The sequence below is a fragment of the Diplotaxodon limnothrissa genome, linkage group LG17 (genome assembly GCF_057381915.1).
Source record: "Diplotaxodon limnothrissa isolate DT_005_m linkage group LG17, D_limnothrissa_male_GT1.1, whole genome shotgun sequence".
Lineage (NCBI taxonomy): Eukaryota > Metazoa > Chordata > Actinopteri > Cichliformes > Cichlidae > Diplotaxodon > Diplotaxodon limnothrissa.
Window position 1 is genome coordinate 24433280 of NC_140612.1, and position 19552 is coordinate 24452831.

Consider the following 19552-nt stretch of genomic DNA (forward strand, 5'->3'; position numbering starts at 1 on the left):
TACATTTTATGAAACCCAAACTAATGCTGAATGTCTAATTTAGAGCAATTTAAAATGAAAGAAATAAGTTTCAGGTGCAGCGGAGATAGCAAGGTATAATGGTTTCTTCCACTCTAAACTCAGTCTTGCTGGTTGTTACCAGCAAATTTAAAGGTTAAAGCTAGAAGTGAAATGTAACAAAGTTGCATAATTTAAAAGAAATACTTTGTATCTCCACTACAAATGTCCTTTTTAAAATCATTTTTCTGTTTGTCACATGTCGTCTTTTCATACAAGCAGACGTGGCTCAGCTGAGATGTCATCCACAGAGTGCTGAGGTCAAAGGTTGCTGGAGTCATCAAAAGGGTTGGAAATCACCGACTTGTGAATGAGCATGAAGAGGGGCAGGTAGGCCAAGAAGTCCAGCAGGTCCAGAGGAGGAATGTGCTGCAGCTCCAGTCTGACGGCCACCTCCTGATCCAGGTGGATGCCCCCGGCCTTCAGCTCCAGCAGCAGCTGCTCTGCGCTGATGAAGCCCTTCTGAGCACCCGCATCGCCCTGCTGGTCCTCCAGGAGGAACAGGAAAAGTTGCTGCAGGAGTTAATAACAATCATAGTTTTTGACATGACCTCAAACATGGAAAACTGGCTCTGGTCTTGCTCTTTGAACCACTTCAATTCAATTCAATTCAATTCAATTCAATTTTATTTATATGGGCAGCACGGTGGCACGGTGGTTAGCACTGTTGCCGCACAGCAAGAAGGTCCTGAGTTCAATTCCACCATCAGGCCAGGGTCTTTCTGTGTGGAGTTTGCATGTTCTCCCCGTGTTTGCGTGGGTTCTCTCCGGGTACTCCGGCTTCCTCCCACCATCCAAAGACATGCAGCTTGTGGGGATAGGTTAATTGATTAATCCAAATTGTCACTAGGTGTGAATGTGCGAGTGAATGTGAGTGTGAATGGTTGTCTGTCCCTGTGTGTTAGCCCTGCGACAGACTGGCGACCTGTCCAGGGTGTACCCCGCCTTTCGCCCTATGACAGCTGGGATAGGCTCCAGCGCCCCCCGCGACCCTGAAAAGGATAAGCGGAAGCGAATGGATGGATGGATAGATAGCGCCAAATCACAACAAAAGTCGCCTCAAGGCGCTTCATAGGTACAGAGAAAAACCCAACAATCATATGACCCCCTATAAGCAAGCACTTTGGCGACAGTGGGAAGGAAAAACTCCCTTTTAACAGGAAGAAACCTCCGGCAGAACCAGGCTCAGGGAGGGGCGGCCATCTGCTGCGACCGTTTGGGGTGAGAGAAGGAAGACAGGTTAAAAGACATGCTGTGGAAGAGAGACAGAGGTTAATAACAGATATGATTCAATGCAGAGAGGTCTGTTAATACATAGTGAGTGAGAAAGGTGACTGGAAAGGAAAAACTCAATGCATCATGGGAATCCCCCGGCAGCCTACGTCTATTGCAGCATAACTAAGGGAGGATTCAGGGTCACCTGGTCCAGCCCTAACTATATGCTTTAGCAAAAAGGAAAGTTTTAAGCTTAATCTTAAAAGTAGAGATAGTGTCTGTCTCCCGAATCCAAACTGGAAGCTGGTTCCACAGAAGAGGGGCCTGAAAACTGAAGGCTCTCCCTCCCATTCTACTTTTAAATACTCTAGGAACAACAAGTAGGCCTGCAGAACAAGAGCGAAGTACTCTAATAGGGTGATATGGTACTACAAGGTCATTGAGATAAGATGGGGCCTGATTATTTAAGACCTTGTATGTGAGGAGCAGGATTTTGAATTCAATTCTGGATTTAACAGGAAGCCAATGAAGGGAAGCCAAAACAGGAGAAATATGCTCTCTCTTTCTAGTCCCTGTCAGGACTCTTGCTGCAGCATTTTGGATTAGCTGAAGGCTTTTCAGTGAGTTTTTTGGACATCCTGATAATAATGAATTACAATAGTCCAGCCTGGAAGTAATAAATGCATGAACTAGTTTCTCAGCATCACTCTGAGACAGGATATTTCTAACTTTAGAGATGTTGCGCAAATGTAAGAAAGCAGTCTTACATATTTGTTTAATATGTGTGTTGAAGGACATGTCCTGGTCAAAAATGACTCCAAGGTTCCTCACAGCGTTACTGGAGGCCAAGGCAATGCCATCCAGAGTAAGAATCTGGTTAGATACCATATTTCTAGGCTTTTCAGGGCCGAGTACAATAACCTCAGTTTTATCTGAATTAAGAAGCAGAAAGTTAGCGGCCATCCAGGTCTTTATGTCTTTAAGACATTCCTGCAGTTTAACTAATTGGTGTGTGTTATCTGGCTTCATGGACAGATAGAGCTGGGTGTCATCTGCATAGCAGTGAAAATGTATGCTATGTCTTCTAATGATGCTGCCTAAGGGAAGCATGTATAATGTAAACAGAATTGGTCCTAGCACTGAACCCTGTGGAACTCCATAATTAACCTCAGTGTGTGAAGAGGACTCTCCATTTACATGCACAAATTGGAGTCTATTAGATAGATATGATACAAACCACTGCAGCGTAGTACCTGTAATACCTACAGCATGTTCTAATCGTTCTAATAGGATATTATGGTCGACAGTATCGAATGCTACACTAAGGTCTAGCAGGACAAGCACAGAGATGAGTCCACTGTCCGAGGCCATAAGAAGATCATTTGTAACCTTCACTAAAGCTGTTTCTGTGCTGTGATGATCTCTGAAACCTGACTGAAACTCTTCAAATAAACCATTCCTCTGCAGATGATCTGTTAGCTGTTTGACAACTACTCTTTCAAGGATTTTTGATATAAAAGGAAGGTTGGAGATTGGCCTATAATTAGCTAAGACTGCTGGGTCTAGAGATGGCTTTTTGAGTAAAGGTTTAACTACAGCCAGTCTGGCTCAGTGGCTCTTCTCTCGCTGGCTATTTGGGTTCTGGCAGAGCTTCGCAGAATGCCCAAGTAAATTTCTGCTGTTTTACAGAGTACACTTGTGTGTTGTTATTGTGTGTGTGCTCTTTAGGGAAGCCTCAGATTACCACAGGCTGTTTCTAGTCTTTTTTGAGTGCACCTGTTTGCACAGTTAATGCAGTCAAAGTACTAATTGTCAGACGCGGAGGCGGAGTAGGGGTGGGAGGGTTATAATCCCTCTGGCAAACACCCATTGCTGCTGCCCCCCCCCCCAACTTCTCCAGTTAACAACCCTATCCCTAACAGCTCTGTAATTACGAAGCCTCCCCTACCTGGCCAGGGGCTCAGTTTCCAAACCCATGGCTGCAGGCTTTCATGTTCCTCCTGCCTTTCTATTGCTCAGTACTTCCTTCTGTGACTGAGTACTGGGCCAGCTGGTAGATCCATCCTGGTCCATCTAAGATGAGCCGTGTGTCTCAGGCTGATTACAGGGCTGGGCGGAGTGGACGGCATGTTCACTGCTGGGCACTTTAATGAGATTAAGGCTGTGCTAATCTATGAAAAGGGAAAGGCACCCCTCTCTTTCTCTTCCTGACTTGCTTCCCTCATTTCTATGCATGAGGGGTGAGTGCCTCTCATAAAAAAAGCTTGCTGTATAAAGGATGCCTTGGAATTACTCTTCAAAGTGTTTGCCAGCATTTATTTCATTATAATTATACCAGCGAGGCCATGAAAAGAGGCGGGGACGGCTTGTGTGGAATAAATGTGACTAATGTGTGAGTTAATCTGATGTTGCATTGAGGGCACATCATGAAAACAAACTCCAGAGTGTAAACATGAGGCAAAGGAAGCTTTCACTGCACCTTAGCTTTGAAGAGTCTCACTTCCAAGGATCGGAAGTCCATGCTGCTGATTAGCGATCGCATAAACTCGCTGAAAGGAAAAAGCAAAAATAAGAACATGAGCTGAAAACTTTTCAAGGTTTAATTCTACCTGTAGAGAAGTCACATCCAGAATATCTTCACTTTTAAACTCATGTTTCCAAGTCCAAAGTGAGATTACCCCGATGATGTAATCAGGGTATTTTTCAGGCTTTGGGAAACTCCCGAAAGAGAGGAGCTACGTTTATATCTTTATAAAGCTATAAAGTGAAATCACAACGGATCTGAGAGCTGCTTTGAAATAAGGCTTTACTGCCAGTCAGATAAATTCACAATTAAAATGTGATTTCTTAAACGTTACTTGTCTTAAAAGTAGTGCAGTACGTTACTTAATTACTCACCGGAAAAAGTAATTGTTGCATTACTTTGGCATTATTCTATAACATGACCTGAAATACATTGCTACACAATTACCAGCTAACAACATAAACCTGAGGCTACAGTCCCACATACTGACATAAATCCCTATCCTAATGAGGACACACAAGATCCAATGCAAAGCTGGAAACGAGCCCAAAGAGCCACAGTGATTCTAGCCGGTTCCAGAGAACAGGAGCTGGCGAACACTCAGTGTTGAGTAAATGTAACACGAGTAACAACACAATTAACTGTAATGTAATTAATGAAGTTAGTACAATTTAGCTACATTACTACTGACAAATGTAATGTGATTACAGTAACATGTTAGTTTGGAATGTGTTACACCCAGCACCGGTTACAACACTGCAGATCATTAAAACAAGATTTACACCCATGAGCTCAAAAGTAACAATCCCAGAAATGTTTGTAATGCTCAATGCCTAACGTGCGCTGTTTGTGTGTATAGAATTGTTTATTATTCTTTTTAAATAAGAGGGGAAAAAACACAAGTAGTTTACTGGCCTAAAGATTAAAAACATAAAAAAGACCCTAAATAATCCCATACACAATACAAGCTACCAAACTGTATGACACACACTTATACAACGTGTGGATGCACATCATTTAGTTCATAGAACATCTGCTTTTTTTTTTAGAGCTATTTATAACCTTATTTTCATTTTTTAAATTTATTGTTTAAATGCATTTATTTATTTGTTTGTCAAGTCATTTGTATTTCTGCAGCCCAAACTCACATGTAAAGGTTTCATGGTTTTCAGAGACACATGTTTAACTGTTTAACATCGAGTGTATAATATCTGATACATGAGGTTTATTTTGGCATTATTTCAGCCCAGCGTCAGACTGGCGACCTGTCCAGAGTGTACCCCACCTCTCGCCCTGTGGTAGCTGGGATGGACTCCAAACCCCCCCCGATTCTGATAAGGTTTAGAGAATGGATGGATGGATGACAGTTATTTCATGGTTCAGGCTTTACAGAGTTAAAAAGAGACACATAAAAAAACTCCCTAATGTTTTGAAACAGATAAAAACAACATATTATTTTAAAATTTGGAAGATTCCTACATCTAACCAAACCAAATAGTGTCTGAAATATGTTTTTCCAACAGAGCTTATTTTTTGCAATAACTGAAAAAAAAGAAGAAGAAATATGATCAACTTTTTGCAGAGGAAACCAGATTAGGGTTAAGTTTATTTACACATTTCCAGTTTGTATAGTTTTGCTATTTGATTGCAAACCTGTTCTGATTTCATAATACAGACACAAAGTGGCTCCATGAGCCTCCATAGCATGCTGCACTAATTCTTTTATTGACTAAGTCATGAAGTGTAAAAGAAGAGAGCAGCTGGCCTTTAAGGACAAACGGGATTGTTGTGAATACAAATAATTGTGGTCATGTAATCGCTCCAAAAATAGGAAAAACTTTGGCGGCATTTTTTGGCGGGTTTGTCCTGTGCGACGTCGTGTTTACAGGAGACGTGATGGTAAAATGTTCTGAGTCCATTGTGGTTGTTCACAGTAGCCAAACAATGCGTGGGCAAACGGGGACACCCCGCCACAGTAACGGATAAAACTGCTCTGGTTTTGAGTCCGTGTGGAGGTTTGGGGAGGGGTGTCAGCGACCGGACGCACACTCTGCAGCAATGTGACAAGTCGCAGACCGGCACAATCTGGGTCTGCTCGGATAATTAGAGGGAGACTGGTCCGATTATGTGGGCACAGGCCTCTCCTGTCCAGCGTGTGGCACAGCGACGGCCGTCCCTTCTCTAACGAGCGCCCAGTGTTAATGAGCCCCTCCTCGCCGAGCGCTCAATGGCCTGTTAGACCAAAGAATGGCTGAGCACCAGGCCATCGAGTGCAGTGCACGCCTGAGTGCTCCCAGCTCCATGATTGGCCCTTGTCCTCCAACCACGGTGCAGGCAGGGGCTTGATGGGGATGAAGAGAGACAGGGCAGCTAATGATTATTAATTGCACTTGGTTTGCAGTAAAAGAGTCCAAATGCTGGTGCGCTAAGGACACTGGCGTGATAATGGCTCGCGTAAATGAGGGGCGAGGGGACCGATGATGGACTGCAGGGAGGATAATAGCAGCCTAACCCATTTTCTTTTGTCGGACCTCCTCCGGCACCCCGCTGTGGCCAGCACAGCAGACTTCTCGCTTGCGTAATACTCCCCAAATTTTGGCGGTCCCCTCGCTGGGGAGCTGGCGAAGCAGGAGGTGAAGGGATGCAAACATATCCTGACCTAGTTCGACTTGACAGAGTTGAGGGTTGTTTTGGGATATTCTGAGCAGGCTGACGGGTGATGGGAAACTCTATCAGACAGTTTACGTAGTGGGGAGATCGTCAGCGTGAGCTTCCAGCGAAAGCACGAGGATGAGCCGGCTCCGCTCGATGCCGTTCGGGAATTCTGCATGGTAATGTGCTTCCCGTCAGACCACGTGATGCTGCCTGAGGGAATGTGGCGCTGTGTGAGGTGGACTTGTGAGGAAGCACAATGCCACACAGGGACAGATGGCCTGAGTCAAGGGCCAAAACAGGAGAGCACAGAGAGGGTGAGAGGGAGGCAAAAAGAGAGCCGGAGAGACGAGAGACACGAGAGGGGAGGACAGTTAAAGATGAAAAGAAAAGAGGAGAGCAAACGGGGGAGGAGGGTGTAATTACTGTGCCGTTAAACTGCAAGAAACATCTATGAACATGAGGGAGCCGCCTCCTCTAAGCCCTTCATGATCAGAAAGGCTGATTGTGTAACTACTGTTGCAGCTCATTTCGAAGCTAGGATTACAGACAACAGGATTAAGTGAAACAGGTAAGAGGATCAGCTGAGTTCAGTTGGGATGAGACGGCAGAAGGATGCTATTGTTTTCTCCTTGTTTAGGAGGTGGCGATAGGAGCGCTGATCTCCTCTCTTCTTATCATTTAAATCGCAGAAAGGAGTTCTGTGAAAAGAGGTTTAATATGGACATTCATTATCATTACTATAATTGCCTCTATAGAGCGCAGACACCCTGGGCTTTCTGTGCCAGCGAGGCAGCCAGTCTACAGGCCTCCTCTAATGCACCACACAAAGGGGCTGGCCGTAAATCAGAGGACCCATGACCCTGGCCCCGTACTCGCTGAGAGGGAGCTCTCACTCTGGGGTGAAGGTTTTGGGTGCAGGCCTTGACCTTCGGGGACCTCTGGTGCTGGCTTGGCTCCACACTCTCCTGTGTGTAGGAAGCTATAGAGCCCGGGGCAGCGAGAGATCGCTGTGTGTGGGAATCTGCGACATATGGGGCACAATGCAGAGACACAAGGACGCGGAGGCCGAGCGCCGCCCGAGCAGGGTTCAGGGTTCGGTTATTTTCACGATCTGTTCGCCTGCTAATTCTTTTTTCTCCCGTTTACGCCGTGAAAAGTGAGAAAGGAGTGAAAACACCTGATATCTTTTTGGCTAAAAACACAGACACACAGCGAGCAGCCCCTGGATTGTAGAGCGTTTGATATGAGGAGAATTTTTTTGTTTTGTTTTGTTTCAGGGTTGTTTTAAATAAATAAATTGTTGAATTTTTTTCATGTATTAATTGCAGACCAGCTCCACAGTGGAGCTCTTTAGGAACGGGAGAAGCACGAAAAAACATCAGAGATCCAAAAAGCAGCATGAGAAGCCCAGAAAGTGTCTGAAGTGGACACCTTCAAGCACCAACAACAGCACACGTGAGAGTAACACACAGAACGGTCGTTTGTGACACAGTAGTCGACGGTCCATGTAGGCAACGACCCCAGAGTGAGTGTATGAAGACCCCTCTTACAAGAAAAGAGCCAAAGCTTGAGTTTCGAAAGCTAAAACCAGTTGAGCAGACTTGCTTCACGGCCACAGTGCAGTCAGTGTTTCCTGTGATGCACTCATTGGTCATCTTTGTAATAAAACCTAAAGACTAAAAGAAAGAGTAGCGTGTGCCTTCATTAGCACAGGGATTTGTGTCACGGTGTGGCTGTAATGTTAGTTTTATACTGTTTATTTGGTAATTATATAACTTTTACTCTCTTTAAGGAGGCAATGCATTACTTTTTTAAAGTAATACAACACAGCTCTTTAAATAAAGTTTTTAACTCTTTTACAGCTTTTGCATCATTTTTCTAGCTGTTTTCTTCCAAATTAATGGATATATATGATATCTAACTTTTTCATGGTAAGATAAGTTTGAATTAAGTCAAATTCTGGTGACTATTCAACATTGGTTTCAGCCCTTAAGGGCAAAGTGCACAGTTATCACATCCAGACTCGAAACCTTGACCTCTAAAGTCGTATAAAACATTTCTAAAAAGGTAAAGTGGATCAAAGAGAGTCCCACACACGATGGCAAAATCACTGGAACAAACTTGCATACACAGTCTTATTCTTATTTATGGGAGGTCAGCGACTCCTCCTCCGGCTTCTCTGAGGGGTGTGTTAGTTGGTCACTTACTCCATGGATGCAATTTTCTGTGCCAGGCTTGCAATTACAGCAAACAGCCTCAGGTCCACGAGCCCATCTGTCACTCTGAAGTCCACCATCTCCAGGATCTGAAAAATAAGAAAGAAAAGAAATCCAAAAAGCAAACCCATGCAACTGTTAAAGCGTCGTGAATGTGTGATGTGAGCGTGTGCAGGCAAAGCGAAGACCCACCCTGTAGACGTAGATCTCTTCCTCTTCGGAAAGCAGCTCAGGAGGGATGATGTTTTTAAGAGCGAGGAGGACCTGCAGACAGGAGATGTAGCCATCACCGTCACTGTCCTCCTGCAAAAGAAGACTGCCATTACCATCTTTAACTTAAAGGATTAAACAGGGAAAAATGCTGGGTACTATATAAAGAAACAACAGAAAGTTGTGATAGATGATTAAAATCTGTAGCTTGACCTTTACTTTCTTTATTATGTTTGGAAATAAATCCATCCAGTTTGAGGATGATTGGATTAACTGATTAATTAAAAGCCAACTTATTGTCAACCTTACTACCATCAGTGGGAAAAATTTAGAGATGGCACGATACCACTTTTTTATGTCCGATACCGATACCGATATCATAAATTTGGATATCTGCCGATACCGATATGAATCCGATATAGTGTTTTTTAATCAACAAAACTGTTTTTTAAAATATCTTGCTGCATTTTGCAAGTCTGCAAGTTCATACTCAAGTTTAAAACAACAACTACACTAAAGCTATTCTGTTATACCTGTATACAAAAAAAATATTTCATAGTTCAGCAATACTGATCAATCTAATAAACTTAGACCTACACCATCCTCCCTATTCTGGTATTTTAAAGAGTACTTAGCGTAAATATTAAGCAACCTAACTAATAGGGTTCCAACTCCCAGCAACAACAAAAATAAATAAATAAAAAATAGGGAACCACCCCTCACGCGCCACCTCATGATGCTTAATCGACGTAATCAACCTTAATTTGATGCAGTGTGAAAAAAAATGCACAGAAATCAATTATTTTTCAAGAAATATTAAATAGATTCAACATCTTTCTTCAACAAAATTGCAGACTGCACAGATGGTACCTTCCCAAAGGAAAAAGTACTATAGCTTACTAGGGTATATATATTAGACTTAATAGTCACTATATACAGTAATTGACTTCTATTCATTTTACATCAAATTAAAACTTTGTGTGTCAGATAATTATTTATTAAAAGCTAGACATTTTAAATGAGAATAAGAAAGAAAAGTATGTCTTGGTGCCCCCTTTTCCCAGTTAATGCCCTATCGGCCCCCCTGGCTAAACTTTGCTAGGTCAGCTACGTAGAAAACGATCCTGGTGTAGAAAGTAATATTAAATAAATTCTAACAACAGCTTATCAAGCTTAAACGTGCTACTGTTGTTCAGCCGCTGGTTTCCTCTTTCTGGTGCAAAGTGGACCAAAAACAAAGACGGACTCGCGACAGAAAAGCCGATCAGCTGATCATTTAAGCAGTTTCACGATTGAAGTAGCAGCCGGAGAGCGAGAGGCAGTCGCTCGTTAAGCTTAACGCAGGAATGCTTTACAAACATTCAGAGATGGACTTACACACTTGCTTTACTTCTCTCGGGGATAACTTTGTCGGAGATGAAATGCCAGGTTGCTAGCGAAGCTCCAAATGCTATCCAGACCACCACAGGTCCCGCATGCCACAGCCGCTCTATCACGTGATGCATACTGCTCCGACGTGCTAACGTTCTGAGGCGAGTTACGGCGTGTTGCAAGTTTTGTGAGGTGCTTTCGTGATATTTAATGGATCGGATTACATTTTTTATTTTTCTCCGATATCCGATCCAGTAATTTAGGTCAGTATCGGACCGATACCGATACGTAATATCGGATCGGTCCATCTCTAGAAAAATTACATTATTACTAAAAGGAAGTTCAGCAAATTACAGTGAAAGAAAGAGAATATACTAAAGAATAAAGGTGAATATAAAACCTGAATCACGCAGGACTAGAGGAAAACGTGTATTCCCCAACTAGTTGGAGAGTGGTTGCTCGAGGTTACACCACCAGATTTGTTGGTAGCAGATTGCCTCTAGTTTGCATGAATGATGCCAACTTGTCGTCTTTTCAGTAGTGAAACTTCAAAACGCAAACTGGAAACAGAAACATTTTGCCTTCAAACTAAAAACTGCGCTTTTTAAAACATGTTGGTTGTGGCGGTAAGGTAGAACTTTTAGTTTGAAGGGAAAAAGACTCCAGGTTGCCTCATACTTTTTCACATTTCACTACTGCTTGGCGAGTAGTTGTCAACTGTTTGCAGACAAGTCGCCGTCTTCCATGCTAACCACCAAAGCAATCACTAGCATAGAAGGCTTTTGGTGCTTTCACCTAGTAACAACCAGCAAAATCCAGCAACCACTTGGCAACCAGTTGCAGAGCATAGTGGTTAAAGTGGAAAAAACGATAAATATTTTACAAAAAAGCAAAACAAAAACTCAAAACTTGAGATTTAAAGTCTTTTCTTTTGACTTTTCGTTTCGACCCTTGGAAATATTGTAGGAATCCAACCAAGGTGTGAATTATCACATTAATTAACTAGCAGAATCTTTTCTTAAGGCTGAAATCTGTTTCAACCTTCTTTTAATACTCATTGGTTTTCTTTGTTGACTGTGATTGTGAACTGGAAAAAAGTGATTTTTCTTAAATTCTTAAATTCTGAGATAAACATTTTTACAGTTTTCCTAAATTTTGCAAGCCATTGCTACTGTTAGGAGAAAAAAAATCTGTATTTCTGGGAGGGAGAGCAGCAAATTACAGTGAGTGAAACAGAATATCCTAAAAGAAAAAGGGGAATATAAAGGGTTTAAATCCCTTTTCACTTACTGCTTCAAAAGCCCTTTTGTACTCGGCCAGCTTCTCCTGACTGAAAATGCAGTACTTTGCCAAAAAGTCGACTGGAAAGAGAAGAAAACAAAGGCAAAAGTTGAGAGCTAGGGGAAGCCATGTTAACTGTACTCTTAGACATACTAAATTTCAGACGGTGAATTCATCATCTTTATGTGTGATAGTCAAAAGAAACATGCAGCTCGAGTAACAACGTCAGGCTTCTCACGGTGTGTGCATGTGTGTGTGTGCAGAGTGGATTAGGGCAATATTTCTCTCCTCTGGTCGCACCGGGGTCAGGGAGGGGGGACAATACGGGGCGAGAGGTTCACAGGACGTCCAGTTGACCAAGATCGGGGAGGAGGGAGCGAAGGAGGGGAGGAAGGGGGTCAGAGTGGCACTTGGCTGCTGGGTCTTTATATGAAGACAGAAAGTGAGATGAATAGATGCAGCGGTCAAGGCCTCGAAATGAACGGCACTGCTGTGGTTGAATAGGGAAAAGGTTTTTCCTGAGTTTGAGTATATTAGAGGGAAATATTAGCATTTGTATTAAATCATTTCTACTTAGGAAAAACACTAACCCTAGGGGTTCGGTGAGTCGGTCTCAGGGGTTCGGCAGAACCTCCGCCGTGACATGCATGGCTCATTTTGTACACCAGTAAAAAACATATCTATGTCTTGAATTTGAAAAAAATCACATTTTATTTTTCACTAAAGAGGGGTTCAGTGAATGCGCATATGAAACTGGTGGGCTTCAGTACCCCCAACAAGGTTAAGAACCACTGGCCTAGACTGACCACTTTTCTGAGGTTTCTGTGATAGCAAACTTTTCTGCTTTCTATTTTTAAATTTCTTCTATTTTCAGGACTTAAAAAACAAAACAAAACAAAAAAAAAACACTGTTTCCAGATGTGTTCAAAGATCAAAGGCATAACATTTAACTCTGGTGATGTCAACTAGTGTTGTTTACAACTTCAGTTCTATTTCTTCATTTTAAAAAATGAATCGCTTTAACAAAATTCTCTGGCCTACATACTGAACTTAGATAGAAACAAATAATAACGATATGCTTCCCTGTACTGACAGCAGTTTGTCCACATGTGGGTCTACTGGGAGGCAGGTTTCCATGCAAACTCTACAGTGGAACTACACGGAGCTTTTCAGCTTTTCAGAGGCTCAGCTGTTTTTATATATTGACTTTAGTATATTTAATGAAGCCAGACAAAATGTTACCTTCAGGTTTTTTGAGTTATAGACCATCGGACTGCATTGTTGTGGCAACAAAGTCTTTTCTGATAACTTGCTGTGCATTTTTTTTTGGCACATTTGGGGTAAATGTTCCAGCTGTTTGATCACCATATGGAATTGGTGGCTGGTCAAAACAACTTCTGGCATATGAACGGTCTTCTTTTTATTTTAAAACCAGGCTAATCTTCTAGGCATCACTTTTGGCCTTCTAAAAGAGTTTTTTTTAAAAAACATGTATTTTTTTATGGGGCATTAATTAAACTGTCGATTTACAAGTTTCCCAAGATACCAAGTATATCAAGCTGGAGTTTATTTACAAGATGTACAAAAAAAAATTCTTTTTAGGAGTTGATTTTGAAAAAAGAGAAAGTTGTAGCTTGTGAGTGAGAATCATTATTATAACAATGTAAAGCTACCCAAAGGAAAACAGAAGGGAGATAAGCATGCCAGCAGATTACAATACAGTCCTTTTGCATGCAAAAAAGCAAAGTACAGAAACAGTATCTGCTAAATTCAATTCTATATTGTTTTAAATGATGTTTTTATGCCGCTTTCATGTAAACTCCTTTTAAACATACTCTATTAGGAGAAAAACATGAGCTTATTTCCCTGATTCAGTGCAAAAATCCCAAATGTAAAAGCGATGATTACACGAGGGGCACAAACTGAGACAAATCGCACCCATGAATATTTCAGCAGGCAAATTTGTTAGGGAGAGCGACTCCGTATAAAAAGCGAGAAGGGGGGTTAGAAAACGGGGCTTTTAAGCTGCTGCCACTTCAATTTAGGAGATGCGAATGAGTCTACTGAATAATGGATCTATTCATTGGTGTGAAGAAGAAAGAGAAGCAACAGAGTTGATATCAGTCTGGACTTAAACCTCTGGACCTCTGGGGTTTCTCTCCAATGGCAGGGGGGCCTGTTTGAATCTGCCATTTATCAGCTTAGGCCTAATCAAAACCAGGCCTCCTCTTTTCACATGCTAAATGTTACATTCGCATCCAGTCAACTTGACTTGTTAAAGCTTGATTAATCAAAAAAAGCAAGGCGGCCTGCCTTCTTCGCATCTGTTTGCAAATATCTGCGATGAGACGAGGGTGCGGGACGAGGATCTGGAGGGACACATGCGTGCAGCCGCAGCTCGGCCTGCAGCGGGCCCGGGCGGGGATTTAAAGGCTTTCCTCATCCTCCTCGGTGGCTGCATCAGTGCACCGGTCAATCTGCTGAAGTGAACTGGCACCTTGTGTGACACAGTGAATGGATCCTCCTCCTCTTTTTTCTGAGGAGGCTGAGGTTCACTGACCATCTGGAGGAGAGTGAGCAGCTGACCTGTGCTGACGTCTGTGAGTCCACAATGACAATATGAGGTTACACACACACACACGCACACACACACTGATACCGCTAATAATAAAAACCATCCAGGCGTATATAAGGTGCATTTTTAAAATAATTTTTCCGATCATTTACTCAGGCAGGATCTTTTTTCTTTTTTTAAATTTTTGCACTCCATTAGACTTTATATTTTGAGACTTCACCCCAGAAATATATGACAACACAGCTAATACAGGAAGCCACAATCTACATTAAAAAAAAACTCCACTGAATACTTCCCCCCCCCCCCCCTCTTTTTAGCAAAGGAAATTACACTCAACGGGACGGGACAATATATATTATATTCAGTGTATGCATGGACAGTTTTCAGGGTGAAAATGTCAGAGGTCACACGAGAGTGGCCAGACTGCTTTGAGTTGACAGAAAGGCTAAAGTACGTAAAACAAAACTCGCTACATCTATGCAGAAGAGCATCTCTGAAAGCACAACCCTGAAGCAGACGGGCTCCAGCAGCAGAAGACCACGCCAGGTGCTATTCCTCTACAGGCTACAATTCACACGCTCTCAGAAGATGGGAAACATTGCCTGGTCTAATGATACGCGTTAAGCTACAAACATGCTTGCATTCTTAAAACTTAAACTTAAAACAATATGGCAGATTTGTGCACAAATATTCAAGCATGTTAACCGATACTCTAAATCTGAGACATTAAATTGATGAAGTTTTGCTACTGAAACTCTGCTATATCCCATGATGTTAATGCATCTGAAGTTTTATGTAACAAAGCAAGATTTTGGTCTTAGATCAAGACCTGTTGTTATTAACAACAGTATATTATATATACGTTTTGCCTCATAAACATATATTAATGTTACAATATAAAAGCTAAATAAATGAATAAATCACTTGATTCTGATGGTGTCAGGTAGGAACTTTTCTCAGCTTTCACCAGAGCCAATGGTTCACATGAATGAAATCTGGGGCCAAACTGTCCTCTAAGTACTGCTTCCGGATGAAAACTGCACTTTATTTTCCACTTGTTTCCGTGAAACACGCTGAATGAGGCTTGTTCTGAGAGTTAAAGCAGTTTGCTGGGGCTTCACCTTCAACATCAGCCTCGCCTTCTCTTTCAGCTGCTGTTTGCAGCGCTCAGGCTCACAGTGCAGTGGTGCTGGAGGAGGTTGGGGGGTCCCCGGCTGAGAAGAGCGTACTGTCAGGGAATCAGGCTGGACAAAAGGTGCAGTGGAGTGAGAGATTGAGGGAGGAAGCGAGGCCGGGTGGAGGAGCGGGACAAAGCCGAGGCAGTAAAGCCTCCTGCCTGATAGCCTTATCTGATTCTACTCCAGCGCTCGATGGCTTTTTTTTCACCCTGCCTTTAAAGCGCACAGGTTGTGCCTTTGGTGTGAAGCCTAGCAGAAAATGTTAATCAAGAGAGGGACTGTGTGGAGAAAGGCGAGAGAAAGGGGAGAGTCACTCTGTTGAGGCCATAATCTGTAATGAGACCGAGGCGATTCAGTTGCAATTGAAAGAGGAAGAATGGGGCCATGATGATGATGATGAGCAGGGAGGTTCACTCTTTTACCGGCGTTTGTTTTTCTGTTTTGTTTCTTTTCTCTCGTGGAGTCAGTGCTCTTGCACCGGCACAGAGCCGCAGGTCACAGCTCATTTAATACACACCCTCGGACATTGTTTCCAACGTCTGCAGCTGACAGATGAAAAATACTTCTGACTGCTCCACTGACCGTTATCAGTCTGTGTATGATTTATATTTCCCTCTATGGCAAATATTGATGCTGTTTCTAGTAATCACAGCTCTGAATAACGGCTGATGCAACCCTCATTAATTATTCGCTTGTTTCTTGCAGTCTGTAGTAAATACAGAGGTTGTCTTAGTGCTGTGGAAAACAAAGCAGGAAGTGGACAATGCGTGTGCCGCACTCGGTAGTGAAACGTTTCACTCGCACGTGCAACTAGAAGTAGATGGACTGTAATGAAGGAAACAAACATGTAATAAATAAAGTCACCATGACCAAGTCGTGCCCAGCAGCATCTGTTTCATGGTGGATTTAAAGCCCTGCCTCTTTGCTGCGACCAAGAAAGTGAATCCAGGTGGAGTGAAAGAAGAGTTTACGACATCTTTTTAATCATGTTTGTTATCAAAAGCTTTGAGCTAAGCCAATAAAAGTTAATTATCTGACCTCCTCTTCAAAACGTTAAAACCACCGGAGGTTTGTTTTAAATAGGCACAAAGCACCTGAATCAACAACAACAACAAAAAAATAAATACGTGTTTGTATGCAGATAAACTGCTTCTCTAGTTCCCTTAGCTCTTTATATTTGGCAGGTTTCTGATAAATCCTACTGCAGGCTGGCAGCAGCAGGGCCATGAATGTTAACCTCCTAAGACCCAAACTCTTTCATGGCATGTATTTTTAATTTCTTTTTGCTATTTGGGCCAATTGGGACCTGATGAATGTAAAAACAAAGAATGACATGATTTTTTTTTTTTTTTTACCTGATTTTTGTTTCTGATAAAAATAAGAGCCACACATAAGGACATTCTCTTTAAATTTTGATAGAAAAGTGGCAGTATAATGTCCTCTTTAGTGGATATCAGGCCCTTGTAGAGCAAAATTTAGTATTTTGGTCTAGACAACCCAAAATGTGATGTCCACACATGTGAACGCCAGGTCCTAAGATGTTAAAGATTTTAGTTACCAATTACTCTGCATATTAACACTGTTAATAAACCATTAATAAAGCTACTTTCAGCAGCTCCTATATTCATTTGATTTAGCTGTGTTTTGCCCTTCCTGAGTCTCAATATCTGCTATTAATAACTTCTGCTCTTAAGGTTACCAGTCCTTTATAATTTAACCACTAAAGTATTTTAAATTAACGCTTTGGTGGAATTTGTGCTCGATAATGGGTTTAATTCGTTTCCCCACAAATTCTAAGCTAGTTACCTTTTTCCCCTTAGCTTTCACTTGTTGAATAGAAACAGCAAAACGGTCCGGTCTTGTAACTGAACAGCATACTAGAGACACAAATGTAAAATCAGACAAATCTGCAAAACGTTACCACGTGACCCCTGGATTAAAAACATAGTTTTTCTATGGTAATTTGAGTATATTTAATGAAATAAATGAAAGAATGACAAGCCCTCAAAGTGCATGGGGGAGGGTTGAAATATCCCCCCCTCAACTCTGAGCATGTAACAGGATATATCACAGTTTCAGCAGGAAAACTACACTTGGTTAAAGTGTGTGCTGTATTTACAAAAAAAATTCCGGTAAGTTTTAGGGTTAAGCATAAAAATGTGCTTTTCTGGGAGTAAAAGTGAAATATGTGAAAACAGATCATCACACCCAGTTCTGACTGTTTTAATGCCTTAAGTTTAAAATACAGCCCACATTCAATTTGTGCATACCTACACAAAAACACCTCTGTAAAACAATGTAAGGCTGTGATGTATAACACACGGGCACACAGAGGGGTTCATTGTGTTTGTAATGTGTCCACTTGTTTGTTGCTCTCTTTCCCGCTTAATCCCAGACTTTTGTTTCTGCTCATCATCACACTGTATGCTGTGATCCATAATTCCTTCAACAAAGGTCACATTCAGCAGCAGAGAGGAGGTGACCTCGTTTTTAACAGCAGGAAGATGTCAGGGTGAAACATGCCCCACATATACGGGACTAAAATATGTGATTAAGAGCGCAGATTTAGAACAAAGTGCGTTCATACAGAAGCAGATAAACATGTTTTGACAGGATAAAATCTATGAGAAATGGGTCCTTAAAAATGAGATGATTCTGTAAAAGTGATGAGACCCTATGTGTTAAGCAGGTGAGAGGAGCTTTGAGCGTGTCATTACACAATAATATTGAATATATAGAATATAGATGAGGTGGCGATGTCAGCCTCCACATGATACACCAGCAGGAGGTGCAGTCTATACTGAACACATAGAGTCAAATGTATGAGTAAGTTGTGCAACAGCAATAACGTTCCCCCTGTACCTGTACATTTTTCATGAAACCTACCTGAGTTCAGAGTTACAACAGACAACTCATGCATATTTAACTCAGCCTGCAAAGGATTAATATTAAAGAATAAACAGCTAACCTGTTATCTTTGTACTCACAAATTCAATGCATGTCACATTACGCATTAAATTAATTACATTTATTAGTTGATATTAAATCCACAAAATACAAACTGCAGGTGTAGACACGAGGGAACAGCACAGGAGATCACATCGGGAGTAAAGGGGGAACATCGCAGGTACATTTTTGGTGGTTCAGAGTCTTTTTGAGGTGGTTCTGTGTCTCCTTATGTCAGTTCAAAGCCTACATCACATTTAGAAATGGCCTAATAGAATATATTGTTTAAGAGGAACTGTAGCCCACCATTCACTCACAGTCCAGAAAGACTAAATTACAACAAGAAACTAAGTTACAGGCAGGCAATTGTATCACTGGATACATGGAAAACATTTATGGAGCTTAAAAACACCTTCAGAATGCCGACTTGTTTTCTATACTAGCAGGTAAATAAGGAGCTTAGAAAACAGAAAACAAGAAGTGAGGTGTAATTTTGTCATATCAGTGACTGTGGTGAAAGACTACATTATAATCATAATTGTTGCAAACATGGGAAATGCAAGAACTTTAAATGCAACAGTTTTTTTTAAAGGTCACCAGTGTTCAAAACACAGTGTAGCAGAGTTAGGTACTACCGTGCTAAAACAGGTGACGGCACAGCAGCATTATCCTTAAGCCTCTGTTGTTTCTACATGGACTCATGACTCCACCCCTCACTTTCTCCAAAAAGACTGTGTTTGTGTGTGTGTTGAAGGGGAGGGGGTTAAAGCTCTGGTAGGAAAACAAACAAAGACGCACGTAGCGGCCACACTCCTGATTCTGGCTGCACGCCATCGGCCTCACCACAAACCACAACTTACGCTTTCCACATGCACACACGCCTACGACCAATCAGCTCCTGCCGCAGATCCTCCTGATATGCTCCCAAGAGTCCAAATCATCTGCTTTGCTGCAATACCTGATCTCCAGAGATAACCTTACAAAGACAAATCATTTGCTATTATTGCCCTGCCGCTCCTTGACATTGTGCCATTAATAAGGCCATTGTCGAGGGCACTCTCTGTTTGGACACCATATAATAGACGCTTTGACAGATTTACTTTGCTCTCTCCCTTCTTTTTTTTCTCTCTTATGAATACAGCGGGCATATTCCACGCTCCTGCTCATCAATAGACAAGCTGTTTGTTTGCCTAGTCATTCTGGACTGATGGTAAATACATAGAGGTATGCCACACCAAAGGCTGAACAAACAGGGCTTACATAAAAGCACTGTACCTGAACGCACACTATGGACATCCCCCTGCAAACACGTAACTATTTCTAT

At 42.0% G+C, this 19552-nt stretch overlaps 1 protein-coding gene across 1 annotated transcript in view; it reads right to left on the reverse strand.

Moving 5' to 3' along the window:
- Nucleotides 1-318: 318 nt before the first annotated feature.
- The window catches only part of LOC146615047 (uncharacterized), a 65672-nt gene continuing 46438 nt past the window's right edge, over nt 319-19552 (reverse strand). The window contains exons 11-15 of the mRNA XM_085376552.1: nt 11539-11609; nt 8860-8970; nt 8659-8756; nt 3752-3821; nt 319-570 (exon numbers count right to left, since the gene is read on the reverse strand). Coding sequence (XP_085232678.1) covers nt 319-570; nt 3752-3821; nt 8659-8756; nt 8860-8970; nt 11539-11609 — 602 coding nt within the window. The remainder of the gene's footprint in view (nt 571-3751; nt 3822-8658; nt 8757-8859; nt 8971-11538; nt 11610-19552) is intronic.